Below are 19,534 nucleotides of genomic sequence, written 5' to 3' on the forward strand. Positions count from 1 at the left end.
GTAAATATTTAAATTGAAGTACTTTGAGGCCAATAAATAAATAATATAAGTCTTTGTTTATGACCACAAAGAATTTTAGCAAATCACTGTAACTGGATAAATAAAGGATTGACCATTTCAGCCACTGTGGACAAAGCTTTGAAACAGCATTACAACATTTCGTCCTTCATGTTGGAAATCAAATGAACATGAAATATATATGAACAGTGCCACATGCTGTTCACAGATCATTAATCATCGATGTTGTAACATTTGTTTCCTTCTTATGTGAGATCAACCAAAAGCTTAAATTTTCAAATTGGACATAAACTAAGTCTGAGGCATGTTTAAAAAATGTTTGCCTCTCTAGGCAGTTGTTGTTGTTTTTAAAGCTTTTCTTTTGGGGTCAGTTTATTTGCTTCTATTTGGATAGGGACAGTGAGAGTGACAGGAAGGTTGGGGAGAGAGAGAGGGGATGACACTGCAGTAAGGACTGAGCCTAAGTGGTACCGCTCTAGCAGTTGAGCCACGGGGGCGTTCCTGTAGGCCATTGTTTATCTCAAAGATGGTTACTCCACCTGGTGGTCGCAGCTGGAAATACAAATATGTACAAATACACATAGAAATGGCAATTTATCAGAGGCTTGTTTTGGTCTTTCTTTTGGGGAAAATTGGACTCGTGGCCTCAGCATTACTGGTCTTGACTGTGTGTGTGTGTGTGTGTGTGTGTGTGTTATTGTGTGTGTGTGTTATTGTGTGTGTGTGTGTGTGTGGGGTGTATATGTGTTATTGTGTGTGTGTGTGTGTGTGTGTGTGTGTGTGTGTGTGTTGTGTGTGTGTGCGTGTGTTATTGTGTGTGTTTGTGTGTGTGTGTTATTGTGTGTGTGTGTGTGTGTGTGTGTGTGTGTTATTGTGTGTGTTATATATTATCCTTTGAATTTGCATGAATTTGAGATTAATCTGAAGGGGTTGTGTTGACAAAACATAAGACTATAATGATGTTGATTTTATCTACTGTGACAAACACCTTCAGTGGAATTTAACAACACAGACATTAATCATAATTGTAAGGCAAAGGTCATCTGCTATATTTCAGAAGAAGACAAATGTTTTTAAGGAGGCACAGTTCAGCTACTGTCCATCTGATAAACTGATATATTTACAAAAGCAATGCTCTGTTGAATCAGAAGATGTTGTTGTTGTTGTTGTTGAGCTTCAGAAAAATAAAAAATATATATGATTCATGTTTCTATCGCAGGCTGGTCTCAAGACAAGAATGGAGAAAATCCATATCCTGTCCCTCATTGTTTACTGCCTGGCCTTCGTTCTTGGTGTGCTCGGGAATGGAGTGGTTATCTGGGTGACCGGGTTCAAGATGAAGAAAACAGTTAACACAGTTTGGTTCCTCAACCTTGCTGTGGCCGATTTCCTCTTCACAGCATTCCTCCCCCTGACAGTGACATACACAGCCATGGGTTTCCACTGGCCTTTCGGCAACTTCATGTGTAGAGTTAATTCCACCTTAACCTCCCTGAACATGTTTGCCAGTGTCTACATCCTGGTGATGATCAGTGTGGACAGATGTGTGTCTGTGGTGTGGCCTGTCTGGGCCCAGAACCACAGAAATATACGCAAGGCGTCTTATGTGAGTCTAGGTGTTTGGGTACTGGCTCTGACTCTCAGTGCTCCATACTTTGTCTTCAAGGATACTTTAACGTATAGTGATGACACCACCCTCTGCTTCACCAACTTTACTCTGTCTGATGATTCTGAAACAGGAAAGATTCGACATCAGGCCGTGGCCATCACCAACTTCCTCCTGGGATTTGTTGTTCCCTTCACTGTCATTGTCTCCTGTTACGCTGTGATAATCCATCGTCTCAGGAGGAACCGCACCTTGGCCAGCCAGTCGAGTCGCCCCTTTAAGATCATCGCTGCTGTTATCACCACTTTTTTCCTGTGCTGGGCTCCTTTTCACATCATGCGTCTAATAGAGTTGGATAATCACACGCGTTCTAAAACATTTGGCCATGTCCTCTCTATTGGTCTGCCTATAACCACCAGCTTGGCCTTTCTCAACAGTTGTCTGAACCCACTGCTGTATGTCTTCATGGGCCAAGATTTTAAGGGTATAGTTCGCAAATCCATCCTGAATATATTGGAGACTGCCTTCCAGGAAGGTCATATACTCACACAAACTTAACGGTCACCAGTCGGAGTAAAGACAAGTCAGTTTCTGATGTTCAGGTATAAGGTTGCTCAAGACATGAATAAACAAATACTGTAACTGTATGTAGGAAATAATTTTCATTCAAATGTAGCATTTTTTAACAGCTTTCCCATTATGTCCTGTTCTTCTGATGAGCTCCATTAAGTAACATTTATAATAAATGTGTTTTTTTTTTTGTTTTGTTTTGTCATTTTATTAGTGAAATAGTTTGGACATAATATTTTTATGATAACTTGTTGGCCTGAATGTAAGATAAAGATACACTTTTTAAAATGTATATATGTCATATAATGTCATATATATACTGTATATGAAATATATGTGTTTCACATGTATCTTATATTTATCTTTTATTAAATGTGCTATTTTGAAACAGATGTAGATTTTAATCTCTTCATTCATGGGGAAAAATACTTTCAAACTCTTATTCTCACATAAATTGTAGTTGTAACATTCGTGGCTACCTTTGTATGAAAAATATTTGAAACTTATAACTCTTCTGCACACTAAAGGTAGATACACTTCATATGTGTTTCTCAATTTCAGAGGAAATCTGATTAAGATTACATGAAATATATATGAACAGTGCCACATGCTGTTCACAGATCATTAATCATCGATGTTGCAACATTTGTTTCCTTCTTATGTGAGATCAAACAAAAGGTTAAATTTTCAAATTGGACATAAACTAAGTCTGAGGCATGTTTAAAAATATTTGCCTCTCTAGGCCGTTGTTGTTGTTTTTAAGCTTTTCTTTTGGGGTCAGTTTTTTTGCTTCTATTTGGATAGGGACAGTGAGAGTGACAGGAAGGTTGGGGAGAGAGAGAGGGGATGACACTGCAGTAAGGACTGTGCCTAAGTGGTACCGCTCTAGCAGTTGAGCCACGGGGGCGTTCCTGTAGGCCATTGTTTATCTCAAAGATGGTTACTCCACCTGGTGGTCGCAGCTGGAAATACAAATATGTACAAATACACATAGAAATGGCAATTTATCAGAGGCTTGTTTTGGTCTTTCTTTTGGGGAAAATTGGACTCGTGGCCTCAGCATTACTGGTCTTGACTGTGTGTGTGTGTCACCATTTATCAAAATAGTTACTATAAGACTCCTTTTCTTTCTTTTTTCATGAGCAAGATTAATGAGTAGTAAGCATTAACTTGATCTTGCCAAATAGTGAGCCCACATTTATCTGTACTGTTAAGCCTCATATCTCAATAGTGTGTGTGTTATTGTGTGTGTGTGTGTGCATGTGTCTGTGTGTGTGGTGTATATGTGTTATTGTGTGTGTGTGTGTGTGTTATTGTGTGTGGGTGTGTGTGTGTTTGTGTGTGTGTGTTATTGTGTGTGTCTGTGTGTGTGTGTGTGTGTGTGTGTGTGTGTGTGTGTGTGTGTGTGTGTGTGTGTGTGTGTGTTGGCTTGTCTTTATATCCTGGTGGGGACTTCAACCTACATACACACTAACCCATGGGGACTCGTGTCACTGTGGGGACAAAAATTGAGGTCTACACAGGTACAGACTGCTTTCTGACGATTAGAGTGATAGTTCAGGTTATTTGACGTGAAGTTGTATGAGGTACTTTGCTTTAGTCAGTATATTACCTGCAATAATCGATTTAGCTCTGCACACTCCCAGTTGGGATAAGAAGGCAGGAGTACTGAAAAAGAAGCTACGAAATGTTCTGCTGTGGATGGGGACAGCAGAAAAAACATATTTTAGCCACTAAAAGAAAGAAATACTGTCAACACTCTATCTTCCCGTCAAAAAGCCCCCTTCATTAGGGCTTTGGTTTGGGTTTCCTGTTGATTCGTTCCATTTATACCTACACATCTGTGATGGTCCCCTTGGCTGCTTCCCCAGACTGGGTGCAATCCAACCAATACCCACTGCAAATAATACACTGACGATGGACAAGAACCTTAAGGTTTTAGATTATGTGATACTGATTGAAACAACTGCTACCTATTTTTATTGCAATAAAACATCAGATGTATGTGGAAGAATGCTGGTAACAATTTACAATAAAACTCCCATTATAAAGGATTTATCAATGGCTGATAACTAGTTTATTAGACAGTTTGTTAACACTTTATGATTATTGATAAGCTGTTATAACACATTAGATGAAAAGGGCAACAGTGACCTGCTGCTTGCCAAATAGTGAGCCCACATTTATCTGTACTGTTAAGCCTCATATCTCAATAGTTTTTGAGCTTTCTTTATTTTCTCCATCATTCAGCATACACATCACCATTTATTAAAAGACTTACTATAAGACTCCTTTTCTTTCTTTTCTTCATTAGGAAGATTAATGAGTAGTAAGCATTAACTTGATCTTGCCAAATAGTGGCCTTGTATCAATGTGTGAAAACTGTGATATCACTTATTTATAAACGTTTATTTTTGATTTATAAAATGTTAACAACCAAATGAATAACTTAATTATGAACCAATTATTAATCCTTTATTCGGGCAGTCTTATTGTAAAGTGGTACCAAATGCTTAGCTGAAAGTCTCTTGTACACCATGTCTCTCATTGTTTCCATTGACCACTCTGAAATGTATATTTCTTGTAGTGCACTGAGCACCTGGATGCCATCAAGCTACTTTGTTGCTTTCCATGTGGTAACATCACAGGAAGTCATTCACCTGCTGGTTTGTCAAACATTTATATTTTTTGATTTTCTGATAGGACAGGCTGCTCTAGTCTAATTAGTAATCATGGAAGTTACAGTGAACTTACTGGTTTATGTTTGTAATGTAGCAGCTTTATGTTTCACCCTGCTTAAGATGTCCATTGTTCTAATAATCTTAACTGGATTCATTTTAAATTTCTTGAATTTAGTAGTGACATGATTTGGACAGTTTAGAATAAAACACATTAAATCATGTAGGGCCTTCTATGTATTTTTACAATGTAATTTTGCTCATGAAAAGTATGATAGAGTACTTGTAGAAAGGTGGTGGTGTAATAAAGTTGTTAGAATTTCATAAGAAACAAACCACCAATAAGGTAACTTGTGTTCTTTGATACGAGGGTTAGCAGTACTTGATGAACCATAATACAGAGGCTGCAACAATAAATATTCATCGTACAAAGATATTTACAAGGATAAAATTTATGGTAGCAAATGTCTCTAAATTGGGGGAAGGTCTTTAAAAGAAAAAGCAAGTTAACAGTCTTAAAATAATCAGTCCGACAGGGCTCACTGTCGTACTCCCAGTCCTTGCTCTAGCGCCCTCTATCCAGTTGACATCGGTCGAGCCCACACCACCAAAGGTCCCTCTTCTCCACTCCTGGAACCAAGAAAAATAGCCAGCTGTCTGCACTTCATGGACAGGGTTATGTCAATACGAGCGACCTCACCAACAGACAGTGAACTGGTTATAGGGAACTCACAGCTTTGGGCAGAAGCTCCTGCCTCTGCCAACTGCGTTCAAAGGCCTCCAGTGCACTGCTGGTCTCAGTCTTCTGGCCTGCTTTCACCCCTCGCCAAGGCCTGCTCTGCTGACTCGACACCTCCAAGTAACATCCACTGGTCCTGGAACAAAAGAACGTGGCCAGCAATCTACCAGCTTTAAGCAGAAACTCCTCCCTCTGCCACTCACATCCAAAAGCCTCCAATACACTACTGTGTCTGTCCTCCGGCCTGCATGGGGCTCCTCCACTACTTGCAAGGTGTGTGGGCCCAGTCCAAAAAAAGCTTCAAGTCTAACCTGCTGCTCTGTCTATACAGATGGAGAGAAACCCTCCCCTGAGTCACCATTGGCTGGTGTGGCCAGCCTGTAGCCGTTGATTGGCTGAAGCAGATGTCAGTCCATGTCTGCAATCACTGTCTCCATTGTGTTCACCTGTGTCAAATAACTTAAACATGCATATCAATACACTCAAACTAAGAAAATGCTGCACTCAAAATAATAACTAAAGAAAGCAACTAAACACAAACATGCAAATAAACATTGAACATGCATATAAATAAACAAAATACTCAAACACAACAAACAATGATTTCCACTGCAGACAGCAACACAACACATAGTACTCAGTATGACATACTGCCAGTAGAATTGGGGAAACGTCTGTGTTTGCTCAACTCACAAGTTGTTTCTCAGCTAAAAACAGCAGTTGGACGTCATATGTGTTTCGAAATTTCATAGGAAATCTGATTGAGAGTGCAAAACAGGAAAGAACATGTAGATAGTAGAGACTTGTGAAATTCATCTTATACTAATATGAGGATAATATGTTCGACAAAGATGTCGTCTTACTATCTATTTGGCTTGGATATACAAAGTAAACATTTTGTAAGTGTCATGTGGACAGTGACAAAGAGGGAGCAGCCTACAAAACTGCTTATTAAACCTCAATTAATGTCAAATACTGCAAATACCATACATGTCCAGATGTTGGTTCAAACAGTAACAAAGACAAATTACACTCTAGCCTACATCAAGCAAACATGAGCTCAATCCACATGATGTAGCAGGTTCATTGTTAGACATGAGAAGTCACAGCACCGGCTCTTTCTCAGTAGCTGAGGTATTCATGCAGGTTGGGCTTCAAAAATTCACTTCACACCAAATATTTTTTAAAAAGTGGTTTTCAATTCAAGGGTCAGTACAGCTAGGATCTGTTGAGTTTTCTATCTAACAGATCTCAATTACAAACTTTAAACTCATACAATTTAGGGACTTACATACAACTGTAGCAGAATTGCTGTGTTACATGTGGTCCCGCCTCAATGTGGTGGAGACATGACACGTATGAGTCTTCAGGACACACAGATTTTATTAACCAGACAGAGTTTGACCAGAGTCACTTCTGCTCTACATCCTCATCTGACTGAGGAACTTTGAGAAAGGTATCGTTGTTATATATTATCCTTTGAATTTGCATGAATTTGAGATTAATCTGAAGGGGTTGTATTTCAAAGAAATAAGAAAATAAAGATATCTGATGTTGATTTTATCTACTGTGAAAAACACCTTCAGGGGAATTTAACAAAACATACAATCATAATTGTAAGGCAAAGGTCATCTGCTATATTTCAGAGGTTGTCAAATGTTTTTATAGAGGCACAGTTCAACTACTCTCCATCTGATAAACTGATATTTACAAAAGCAAAGTTTTGTTGAATCAGAAGATGTTGTTGTTGTTGTTGTTGTTGTTGTTGAGATTCGGGAAAATAAAAAATATATATCCTTCATGTTTCTATCGCAGGCTGGTCTCAAGACAGGAATGGAGAAAATCAATACAACAGATTTATACGATGGAAATGACTCTTATTATGACATCAACCATGACGACATGGACAATGACTACTTTGCTAAGCTGAGAAAGTCTCTCAACATCATGTCTGTCATTGTTTACTGCCTGGCCTTCGTTCTTGGTGTGCTCGGGAATGGAGTGGTTATCTGGGTGACCGGGTTTAAGATGAAGAAAACAGTTAACACAGTTTGGTTCCTCAACCTTGCTGTGGCCGATTTCCTCTTCACAGCATTCCTCCCCCTGACAGTGACATACACAGCCATGGGTTTCCACTGGCCTTTTGGCAACTTCATGTGTAGAGTTAATTCCACCTTAACCTCCCTGAACATGTTTGCCAGTGTCTACATCCTGGTGGTGATCAGTGTGGACAGATGTGTGTCTGTGGTGTGGCCTGTCTGGATCCAGAACCACAGAAATATACGCAAGGCGTCTTATGTGAGTCTAGGTGTTTGGGTACTGGGTCTGACTCTCAGTGCTCCATACTTTGTCTTCAGGGATACTTTTACGTATAGTGATGACACCACCCTCTGCTTCACCAACTTTGCTCTTTCTGATGATCATGAAACAGGACAGTTTCGTTATCAGGCCGTGGCCATCACCAACTTCCTCCTGGGATTTGTTGTTCCCTTCACTGTCATTGTCTCCTGTTACGCTGTGATAATCCATCGTCTCAGGAGGAACCGCACCTTGGCCAGCAAGTCAAGTCACCCCTTTAAGATCATCGCTGCTGTTATCACCTCTTTTTTCCTGTGCTGGGCTCCTTTTCACATCATGCGTCTAATAGAGTTGGATCATCACACGCGTTCTAAAACATTTGGCTATGTCCTCTCTATTGGTCTGCCTATAACCACCAGCTTTGCCTTTCTCAACAGTTGTCTGAACCCACTGCTGTATGTCTTCATGGGCCAAGATTTTAAGGGTATAGTTCGCAAATCCATCCTGAATATATTGGAGACTGCCTTCCAGGAAGAGGTTTCTCACTCATATACTCGCACAAACTTAACGGTCACCAGTCGGAGTAAAGACAAGTCAGTTTCTGATGTTCAGGTATAAGGTTTCTCACGACATGATTAAACAAATACTGTAACTGTATATGGGAAATAATTTTCATACAAATGTAGCATTTTTTAACGGCTTTCCCATTATGTCCTTTTCTTCTTATGAGCTCCATTAAATAACATTTATAATAAATGTGTTTTTGTTTTCTTTCATTTTGTCATTTTATTAGTGAAATAGTTTGGACATAATATTTTTATGATAACTTGTTGGCCTGAATGTAAGATAAAGATACTCTTTTTCAAATCTATATATGTCATATAATGTCATATATATATATATACTGTATATGAAATATATGTGTTTCACATGTATGTTATATTTATCTTTTATTAAATGTGCTATTTTGAAACAGATGTACATATTAATTTCTTCATTCATGTGGAAAAAATTGTGAGGCAGCTAACACTGACAACACTGAGGCCATGTCCTTAATGTTGTTTTAGAAATTTGAGGATATTGGTATCCTGGGGAGAGTTTACATTATACATTTAAAAACATTGATGCTATTGTATTGGTAAATATTTAAATTGAAGTACTTTGAGGCCAATAAATAAATAATATAAGTCTTTGTTTATGACCACAAAGAATTTTAGCAAATCACTGTAACTGGATAAATAAAGGATTGACCATTTCAGCCACTGTGGACAAAGCTTTGAAACAGCATTACAACATTTCGTCCTTCATGTTGGAAATCAAATGAACATGAAATATATATGAACAGTGCCACATGCTGTTCACAGATAATTAATCATCGATGTTGTAACATTTGTTTCCTTCTTATGTGAGATCAACCAAAAGCTTAAATTTTCAAATTGGACATAAACTAAGTCTGAGGCATGTTTAAAAAATGTTTGCCTCTCTAGGCAGTTGTTGTTGTTTTTAAAGCTTTTCTTTTGGGGTCAGTTTATTTGCTTCTATTTGGATAGGGACAGTGAGAGTGACAGGAAGGTTGGGGAGAGAGAGAGGGGATGACACTGCAGTAAGGACTGAGCCTAAGTGGTACCGCTCTAGCAGTTGAGCCACGGGGGCGTTCCTGTAGGCCATTGTTTATCTCAAAGATGGTTACTCCACCTGGTGGTCGCAGCTGGAAATACAAATATGTACAAATACACATAGAAATGGCAATTTATCAGAGGCTTGTTTTGGTCTTTCTTTTGGGGAAAATTGGACTCGTGGCCTCAGCATTACTGGTCTTGACTGTGTGTGCGTGTGCGTGTGTGTGTGTGTGTGGTGTGTATGTGTTATTGTGAGTGTGTGTGTGTGTGTTGTGTGCGTGTGGGTGTGGGTGTGTGTGTGTGTGTGTGTGTGTGTGTGTGTGTGTGTGTGTGTGTGTGTGTGTGTCCGTGTGTGTGTGTGTGAGTGAGTATGTGTGTGTGTGGGTGTGTGTAATTGTGTGTGTGTGTGTTTGTTTGATTGTGTGTGTGTGTGTGCGTGTGTGTGTGTGCGTGTGTGTGTGTGTGGGTGTGTGTAATTGTGTGTGTGTGTGTTTGTTTGATTGTGTGTGTGTGTGTGTGTGTGTGCGTGTGTCTGTGTGTGTGTGCGCGTGTGTGTGTGTGTGTGTGTGTGTGTGTGTGTGTGTTGGCTTGTCTTTATATCTAGGTGGGGACTCCAACCTACATACACACTAACTCATCGGGACTCGTGTCACTGTGGGGACAAAAATTGAGGTCTACACAGGTACAGACTGCTTTCTGACGATTAAAGTGATAGTTCAGGTTATTTGACGTGAAGTTGTATGAGGTACTTTGCTTTAGTCAGTATATTACCTGCAATAATCGATTTAGCTCTGCACACTCCCAGTTGGGATAAGAAGGCAGGAGTACTGAAAAAGAAGCTACGAAATGTTCTGCTGTGGATGGGGACAGCAGAAAAAACATATTTTAGCCACTAAAAGAAAGAAATACTGTCAACACTCTATCTTCCCGTCAAAAAGCCCCCTTCATTAGGGCTTTGGTTTGGGTTTCCTGTTGATTCGTTCCATTTATACCTACACATCTGTGATGGTCCCCTTGGCTGCTTCCCCAGACTGGGTGCAATCCAACCAATACCCACTGCAAATAATACACTGACGATGGACAAGAACCTTAAGGTTTTAGATTATGTGATACTGATTGAAACAACTGCGACCTATTTTTATTGCAATAAAACATCAGATGTGTGTGGAAGAATGCTGGTAACAATTTACAATAAAACTCCCATTATAAAGGATTTATCAATGGCTGATAACTAGTTTATTAGACAGTTTGTTAACACTTAATATTTATTGATAAGCTGTTGTAACACATTAGATGAAAAGGGCAACAGTGACCTGCTGCTTGCCAAATAGTGAGCCCACATTTATCTGTACTGTTAAGCCTCATATCTCAATAGTTTTTGATCTTTCTTTATTTTCTCCATCATTCAGCATACACATCACCATTTATTAAAAGACTTACTATAAGACTCCTTTTCTTTCTTTTCTTCATTAGGAAGATTAATGAGTAGTAAGCATTAACTTGATCTTGCCAAATAGTGGCCTTGTATCAATGTGTGAAAACTGTGATATCACTTATTTATAAACGTTTATTTTTGATTTATAAAATGTTAACAACCAAATGAATAACTTAATTATGAACCAATTATTAATCCTTTATTCGGGCAGTCTTATTGTAAAGTGGTACCAAATGCTTAGCTGAAAGTCTCTTGTACACCATGTCTCTCATTGTTTCCATTGACCACTCTGAAATGTATATTTCTTGTAGTGCACTGAGCACCTGGATGCCATCAAGCTACTTTGTTGCTTTCCATGTGGTAACATCACAGGAAGTCATTCACCTGCTGGTTTGTCAAACATTTATATTTTTTGATTTTCTGATAGGACAGGCTGCTCTAGTCTAATTAGTAATCATGGAAGTTACAGTGAACTTACTGGTTTATGTTTGTAATGTAGCAGCTTTATGTTTCACCTGGCTTAAGATGTCCATTGTTCTAATAATCTTAACTGGATTCATTTTAAATTTCTTGATTTTAGTAGTGACATGATTTGGACAGTTTATAAAAAAACACATTAAATCTTGTGGGGCCTTCTATGTATTTTTACAATGTAATTTTGCTCATGAAAAGTATAATACAGTACTGCCAGTAGAATTGGGGAAACGTCTGTGTTTACTCAACTTACAAGTTGTTTCTCAGCTAAAAACAGCAGTTGGACGTCACATGTGTTTCAAAATTTCATAGGAAATCTGATTAAGAGTGCAAAACAGGAAATAACATGTAGATAGCAGACAATTGCAAAATTCATCTTATACTAATATGAGGATAATATGTTCGACAAAGATGTCTTCTTACTATCTATTTGGCTTGGATCTACAAAGTAAACATTTTGTAAGTGTCATGTGGACAGTGACAAAGAGGGAGCAGCCTACAAAACTGCTTATTAAACCTCAATTAATGTCAAATACTGCAAATACCATACATGTCCAGATGTTGGTTCAAACAGTAACAAAGACAAATTACACTCTAACCTACATCAAGCAAACATGAGCTCAATCCACATGATGTAGCAGGTTCATTGTTAGACATGAGAAGTCACAGCACCGGCTGTTTCTCAGTAGCCGAGGTATTCATGCAGGTTGGGCTTCAAAAATTCACTTCACACCAAATATTTTTTAAAAAGTGGTTTTCAATTCAAGGGTCAGTACAGCTAGGATCTGTTGAGTTTTCTATCTAACAGATCTCAATTACAAACTTTAAACTCATACAATTTAGGGACTTACATACAACTGTAGCAGAATTGCTGTGTTACATGTGGTCCCGCCTCAATGTGGTGGAGACTTGACACGTATGAGTCTTCAGGACACACAGATTTTATTAACCAGACAGAGTTTGACCAGAGTCACTTCTGCTCTACATCCTCATCTGACTAAGGAACTTTGAGAAAGGTATCGCTGTTATATATTATCCTTTGAATTTGCATGAATTTGAGATTAATCTGAAGGGGTTGTGTTGACAAAACATAAGACTATAAAGATATCTGATGTTGATTTTATCTACTATGACAAACACCTTCAGGGGAATTTAACAAAACATACAATCATAATTGTAAGGCAAAGGTCATCTGCTATATTTCAGAAGTAGACAAATGTTTTTAAGGAGGCACAGTTCAGCTACTGTCCATCTGATAAACTGAAATATTTACAAAAGCAAAGTTTTGTTGAATCAAAAGATGATGTTGTGGTTGTTGTTGTTGTTGTTGTTGTTGTTGTTGTTGTTGTTGTTGTTGTTGTTGTTGTTGTTGTTGAGCTTCAGAAAAATAAAAATTATATATTTTTCATGTTTCTATCACAGGCTGGTCTCAAGACAAGAATGGAGAAAATCCATATCCTGTCCCTCATTGTTTACTGCCTGGCCTTCGTTCTTGGTGTGCTCGGGAATGGAGTGGTTATCTGGGTGACCGGGTTCAAGATGAAGAAAACAGTTAACACAGTTTGGTTCCTCAACCTTGCTGTGGCCGATTTCCTCTTCACAGCATTCCTCCCCCTGACAGTGACATACACAGCCATGGGTTTCCACTGGCCTTTTGGCCACTTAATGTGCAAACTTCATACCACCATAACCTTTCTGAACATGTTTGCCAGTGTCTACATCCTGGTGATGATCAGTGTGGACAGATGTGTGTCTGTGGTGTGGCCTGTCTGGGCCCAGAACCACCGAAATATACGCAAGGCGTCTTATGTGAGTCTAGGTGTTTGGGTACTGGCTCTGATTCTCAGCGCTCCATACTTTGTCTTCAAGGATACTTTTACGTATAGTGATAACACCACCCTCTGCTTCACCAACTTTGCTCTTTCTGATGATCATGAAACAGGAATGTTTCGTTATCAGGCCGTGGCCATCACCTACATCCTCCTGGGATTTGTTGTTCCCTTCACTGTCATTGTCTCCTGTTACGCTGTGATAATTCATCGTCTCAGGAGGAACCGCACCTTGGCCAGCAAGTCAAGTCGCCCCATTTATGTCATCGCTGCCATTATCACCACTTTTTTCCTGTGCTGGGCTCCTTATTACGTCATGCGTCTAATAGAGTTGGATCATCACATGCATTTTAAAACATTTGGCTATGTCCTCTCTATTGGTCTGCCTATAACCACCAGCTTGATCTTTTTCAACAGTTGTCTGAACCCACTGCTGTATGTCTTCATGGGCCAAGATTTTAAGGATATAGTTCACAAATCCATCCTGAAAATATTCGAAACTGCCTTCCAGGAAGAGGAATGATGCTCTTAGACTCACACAAACTTAACGGTCACCAGTCGGAGTAAAGACAAGTCAGTTTCTGATGTTCAGGTATAAGGTTGCTCACGACATGAATAAACAAATACTTTAACTGTATATGGGAAATAATTTTCATACAAATGTAGCATTTTTTAACAGCTTTCCCATTATGTCCTGTTCTTCTGATGAGCTCCATTAAGTAACATTTATAATAAATGTGTTTTTGTTTGTTTTGTTTTGTCATTTTATTAGTGAAATAGTTTGGACATAATATTTTTATGATAACTTGTTGGCCTGAATGTAAGATAAAGATACACTTTTTCAAATGTATATATATCATATAATGTCATATATATACTGTATATGAAATATATGTGTTTCACATGTATCTTATGTTTATCTTTTATTAAATGTGCTATTTTGAAACAGATGTACATTTTAATCTCTTCATTCATGGGGAAAAATACTTTCAAACTCTTATTCTCACATAAACTGTAGTTGTAACATTCGTGGCTACCTTTGTATGAAAAATATTTGAAACTGATAACTTTTCTGCACACTAAAGGTAGATACACTTCATATGTGTTTCTCAATTTCAGAGGAAATCTGATTAAGATTCTGAAACAGGATCTTAACAGAGAGGAACATACCGTTGATCTAAATCTGTGAAATTACACTAAAATTCAAATGTTATGTTAGAAAAAGATATATTTTTACTTCAGACCTTTTCTCTTCAGAGGCAGCAAAGTCTGTGTGTCCAGCTTTCAAGTACACTGCAGCAAAGATAGAATATCCTACTATTTCTTCACCTGCTAGTTTGTCAAACATTTATGTTTTTTGATTTCTGATAGGACAGGCTGCTCTAGTCTAATTAGTAATCATGAAAGTTACAGTGAACTTACAGGTTTATGTTTGTAATGTAGCAGCTTTATGTTTCACCTGGCTTAAGATGTCCATTGTTCTAATATTCTTAATTTCTGGATACATTTTAAATTTCTTTTATTTTTTATTTATTTATTTTTTTTGGACAGTTTAAAATAAAACACATTAAATCATGTAGGGCCTTCTATGTATTTTTACAATATAGTTTTGCGTATCAAAATTATAATAGAGTACTGCCAGTAGAATTGGGGAAACATCTGTGTTTACTCAACTCACAAGTTGTTTCTTAGCTAAAAACAGCAGTTTTTATCACATTTGTGTTTCAAAATTACGTAGGAAATCTGATTAAGAGTGCAAAACAGGAAAGAACATGTAGGTAGTATAGGACTTTCTGCGTCCTCCCATTAGGCATATCATTAGCCCCCCGCACATTCACAAGGTGAATGGATGGTGTGTGCTCGCTCAGAGGAGCAATGCCACAACAATGTGATCTGGCTCCTGCAGCAGTTAAAGCACCAGTGCCTGTGCCCCAACAGGAAGAACTCCTAACTCCTGGAAGACAGGCCACACTCAGGTCTTGCTTGTCCCATTTCTGATTGGGGACGAGGATAACCCTCAGATTATGCCTCTGCCTCTTGGGGTTGATGGCAGCCATGGTCCATATTGTGCCCCTAGCTCTCCTGAACATGTGCCTAGTGCAGCACTGCCTCTTGAGCCTTGGCTTTTGCCCACAGACAGATCTGCAAGTCACAGTGTTGGTGACACGCAGACTCTGTGTAGCTCTCTGGTATCTTAGTGGCATCTTGCACCTAGGTCCTGGGTGTGTGCATATTGTATATTTGTAAATCTTTTTTTTTATCGGAGCACATGGGTGAGCACTCTGGTGGCAGTGACATGGTGACATGGTGCTTATATAATGTCGATATAATAGATAGATATAATGTTTATAATGTAGGAGCTGCATGGTTCAACGAGCTTATGGTGCCCATTACTCCTTAACTGTCAGAAAACATATTAAAAATGGAATGGCACACTTATTTCATGTGTTAGACTGTGGATATGAATATTTCGACATGCGACATGAATATGTTCATAAAAACTTCTTTCTAATGTATTTGATTTGATGCTGTATTTGAATCATGATGACAATGACTGTTATTGCAGTTGTGCCTGAACATGCCTGCCTCTATAACACCACATAATTTCACATAAACTTGTGTCTGGAATCTCCTTCTCTAGTATCATATACTACTACAAGCTGTAGATACAGGATTTACCGGCGATATTAATAGTCTAATTATTATTATAAACTTTCTTCATAATATGTATTGACCAGCAGAGGGAGCTGCTGTACATATTTAACTACACAATGTCCACTAATTATCCCTGCAGGAACAGGCCCTTCTCAGATCCAGGACCAAAACTTTAGAGGGAAATAAAGTGTATCTTGAGACGGGTTTTTGTGCAAAATTCATTTTTATATCCTTTCCTTTGGATTCTGATACTAATTTTTATGGGAAATTTCTCAATATTATTAGTGAAATGGTTGGACAGTTTGAACACGTTGAATCCGGCCTTCTATATAATTTTACAATGTAATTTTGTATATGAAAAGTATAATAAAGTACTGCCAGTAGTGTTGGGGAAATGTCTGTGCTTGCTCAACTAAGTTGTTTCTAAACTGAAAATAGCAGTTGCACCTCAGGTGTTTCTACATTTCATAGGAAATGTGATTAAGAGTGCAAAACAGGAAAGAACATCTAGATAGCAGAGACTTGTGAAATTCATCTTAAACTAATAAGAGGATAAAATGTTAGACAAAGATAAATTCCTACTTCAGATCTCTTTAGCTTGGATCTACAAAGTCAACATTTTCTTTGTCAAGTGTACAGTGGCAAAGACGGAGCAGCCTACAGGGTTTTTCCTGGCCGAAATTTAGGCGGGGGTGGTACTTATCCATACATTAACACATTAACTGTATCTTGTCAACATAAATTAACTTTTTTCTCAATAAACATGATGTAGTAGGTTCATTGTTAGACATGAGAAGTCACAGCACCGGCTCTTTCTCAGTAGCTGAGGTATTCATGAAGGTTAGGTTCAAAAATTCACTTCACACCAAATATTTTTTTCAATTCAAGGGTCAGTACAGCTAGGATCTGTTGACATTTCTATTTGACAGATGTCAACTTACAAACTTTAAACTTGCATACAACTTTTGCAGAATTGCTGTGTTACATGTGGTCCCGCCTCAATGTGGTGGTGACTTGACACATATGAGTCTTCAGGACACACAGATTTTATTAACCAGACAGAGTTTGACCAGAGTCACTTCTGGTGTAGACACATCCTCATCCAGCTGAGGAACTTTGAGAAAGGTATTGTTGTTATATATTATCCTATGAATTTGCATTAATTTGAGATTAATCTGAAGGGGTTGTACTGACAAAAAATAAGACAATAAAGACAGCTGATGTTGATTTTAGCTACTGTGACAAACACCTTCAGTGGAATTTAATGATACAAGTATTAATTAAACCTATAAGGCAAAAGTCATCTGCTTTAGTCATCTAGTCATCTATATTTCAGATACCTTGCTGCTTTTCTAAGTGTATAAATATTTTTATAAAGAAGTACAGTTCAGCTACTGTCCATCTGGTAATCTGATATATTAAAAGCAATGCTCTCTTGTATCAGAAGTCGTTGTTGTTGAGTTTTAGGAAAAATAGAAAAAAACATTGTTTTCATGTTTCTATCACAGGCTTATCTCAAGACAATGATAAAGAAAATTAGTACAACGGATTTATATGGTGAAAAAGACTCTTTTCATGACAATGAGGATGACACGTTCTATGACAACCTTGTTAAGCTGAGAAGGTCTCTCAACATCATGTCTGTCATTGGGTACTGCCTGGCCTTCGTTCTTGGTGTGCTCGGGAATGGAGTGGTTATCTGGGTGACCGGGTTCAAGATGAAGAAAACAGTTAACACAGTTTGGTTCCTCAACCTTGCTGTGGCCGACTTCCTCTTAACAGCATGCCTGCCCCTGACTGTGACTTACTTAGCTATGGATTTCCACTGGCCTTTTGGCCACTTAATGTGCAAACTTCATACCACCATAACCTTTCTGAACATGTTTGCCAGTGTCTACATCCTGGTGGTGATCAGTGTGGACAGATGTCTGTCTGTGGTGTGGCCTGTCTGGGCCCAGAACCACAGAAATGTACGCAAGGCGTCTTATGTGAGTCTAGGTGTTTGGGTACTGGCTCTGATTCTCAGCGCTCCATATTTTGTTTTCAGGGACACTACACCATCATATTTTAATGCGGGCATCGTCAACTGCCTCAACAATTTTTCTCTTTCTGTTGATTATAAAACAGCATCTTTGATTGAGCTGAAACAGTTACGTCTTCAGTTCATGACCATTACCTACTTCCTCCTGGGATTTGTTGTCCCCTTCACTGTCATTGTCTCCTGTTACACTGTGATAATCCATCGTCTCAGGAGGAACCGCACCCTGTCCAGCCAGTCAAGTCGCCCCTTAAAGATCATCGCTGCCGTTATCACCACTTTTTTCCTGTGCTGGGCTCCTTTTCACATCATGCGTCTATTAGAGTTGGTTCATTTCACAAGTACTAATCGAAGTGAAACATTGGGATATGTCCTCTCTATTGGTGCCCCCATAGCCACCAGCCTGATCTTTCTCAACAGTTGCATGAACCCACTGCTGTATGTGTTCATGGGCCAAGATTTCAAGGATAAAGTTCGCAAATCCATCCTGAATGTATTGAAGACTGCCTTCCAGGAAGAGGAATGATGCTCATATACTTGCACAATTTTCAGGAAGTGGGTACCTCATTATTTAATCATAATTAAATATTAACATTTTAGATACATTTGATCCTAAAGTCATCTGTTAACAGTAGCTTTCATTATGTCCAATTGTTCCGATGAGCTCCATTAATGATAAATGTCTGTTTTTGTTTTATATACAGTATATATATATATATTTGTGTGTGTGTGTGTGTGTGTGTGTGTGTGTGTGTGTGTGTGTATGTATTTATGTATGTATATATGAAATATATGTATTGCTCATGTATCTTATATTTGTCTGATATTAAATGCGCTATCTTGAAACAGATGTCCATTTTTAGTTTCTTTCATCATGGGGAAAGAATACTTTAAAACACTAATCCTTACCTAAATTGTACTTGTAATGGTTGTGGCGACCTCTGTATGAAGAATATTTTTAACTGAAACTCTTATCCAGGTAGATGAACTTCATAGGATTTTCTGATTAAGACTGCAAAACAGGATCTTAACAGAAAGGAATACGAATCTAGATCTGGGAAAATACCCTAAAATTCTAATATTATGTCAGAAAAAGATATATTCTTACTTCAGACCTTGGATCTCCTAATGCAGTATAGTCTACGTGTCCAGCTTTCAAGTGCCGTGGCAAAGAAGGAATAGCCTATAAAACCCTGAATTAATTATAAATGATGTTCATACTTTGTTGAAATACAGTGAATATTATATATGAAATTTGAAGAAAACAGATATGCACAGTGGCCATGAGAGCTCAATGCACTGCAACTTAAGAAAACACATGAAAAAAGACAAAACACAAACAAATTCAGAAAACAGCTTCATCAATTTAACAACAGGTTCTGCAAATACACTAAAAAGTGATGGACCTGGCTAGGACACACTTTTTCAATACCTTGTGACTTTTGAAGTTAAAAGCATTGAGCAACAAGTGCACATAGCACATAAAATAGATCCATGCAAGTGTGTCCCAGCCAGGTTCATCACCTTTTTTCTTTTGGTTTTTTTTTTTTTTTTACCTTTATTCTGATATTGACA

At 38.3% G+C, this 19,534-nt stretch overlaps 4 protein-coding genes across 4 annotated transcripts; all 4 read left to right on the forward strand.

Annotated features, from left to right (window-relative positions):
- The first annotated feature begins 1,241 nt into the window (after positions 1-1,241).
- Positions 1,242-2,557, forward strand: LOC130171865 (chemerin-like receptor 1). The gene has a single exon (XM_056380134.1). It carries the CDS (start codon positions 1,256-1,258, stop codon positions 2,180-2,182), a length of 927 nt encoding a protein of 308 aa, XP_056236109.1. The 5' UTR covers positions 1,242-1,255; the 3' UTR covers positions 2,183-2,557.
- A 4,405-nt stretch (positions 2,558-6,962) lies between these two features.
- On the forward strand, positions 6,963-8,886 carry LOC130171858 (chemerin-like receptor 1). Its single transcript, XM_056380124.1, has 2 exons — positions 6,963-7,067; positions 7,427-8,886. The coding sequence occupies exon 2, from the start codon at positions 7,445-7,447 to the stop codon at positions 8,525-8,527; it is 1,083 nt and encodes a 360-aa protein (XP_056236099.1). The 5' UTR covers positions 6,963-7,067; positions 7,427-7,444; the 3' UTR covers positions 8,528-8,886.
- Positions 8,887-12,373: 3,487 nt separating this feature from the next.
- Positions 12,374-14,181, forward strand: LOC130171867 (chemerin-like receptor 1). The gene is made up of 2 exons (XM_056380136.1): positions 12,374-12,453; positions 12,860-14,181. Exon 2 carries the CDS (start codon positions 12,878-12,880, stop codon positions 13,787-13,789), a length of 912 nt encoding a protein of 303 aa, XP_056236111.1. The 5' UTR covers positions 12,374-12,453; positions 12,860-12,877; the 3' UTR covers positions 13,790-14,181.
- A 3,254-nt stretch (positions 14,182-17,435) lies between these two features.
- Positions 17,436-18,788, forward strand: LOC130171862 (chemerin-like receptor 1). The gene has a single exon (XM_056380127.1). It carries the CDS (start codon positions 17,445-17,447, stop codon positions 18,483-18,485), a length of 1,041 nt encoding a protein of 346 aa, XP_056236102.1. The 5' UTR covers positions 17,436-17,444; the 3' UTR covers positions 18,486-18,788.
- Positions 18,789-19,534: the final 746 nt, after the last annotated feature.

This window comes from Seriola aureovittata, chromosome 7 (assembly GCF_021018895.1).
Source record: "Seriola aureovittata isolate HTS-2021-v1 ecotype China chromosome 7, ASM2101889v1, whole genome shotgun sequence".
In the NCBI taxonomy this organism is placed as follows: Eukaryota; Metazoa; Chordata; class Actinopteri; order Carangiformes; family Carangidae; genus Seriola; species Seriola aureovittata.

Coding starts and splice junctions, on each gene's coding strand:
- LOC130171862 (XM_056380127.1), top strand. CDS start 17,445: ATGATAAAGAAAATTAGTACAACGGATTTATATGGTGAAAAAGACTCT.
- LOC130171865 (XM_056380134.1), top strand. CDS start 1,256: ATGGAGAAAATCCATATCCTGTCCCTCATTGTTTACTGCCTGGCCTTC.
- LOC130171867 (XM_056380136.1), top strand. CDS start 12,878: ATGGAGAAAATCCATATCCTGTCCCTCATTGTTTACTGCCTGGCCTTC.
- LOC130171858 (XM_056380124.1), top strand. CDS start 7,445: ATGGAGAAAATCAATACAACAGATTTATACGATGGAAATGACTCTTAT.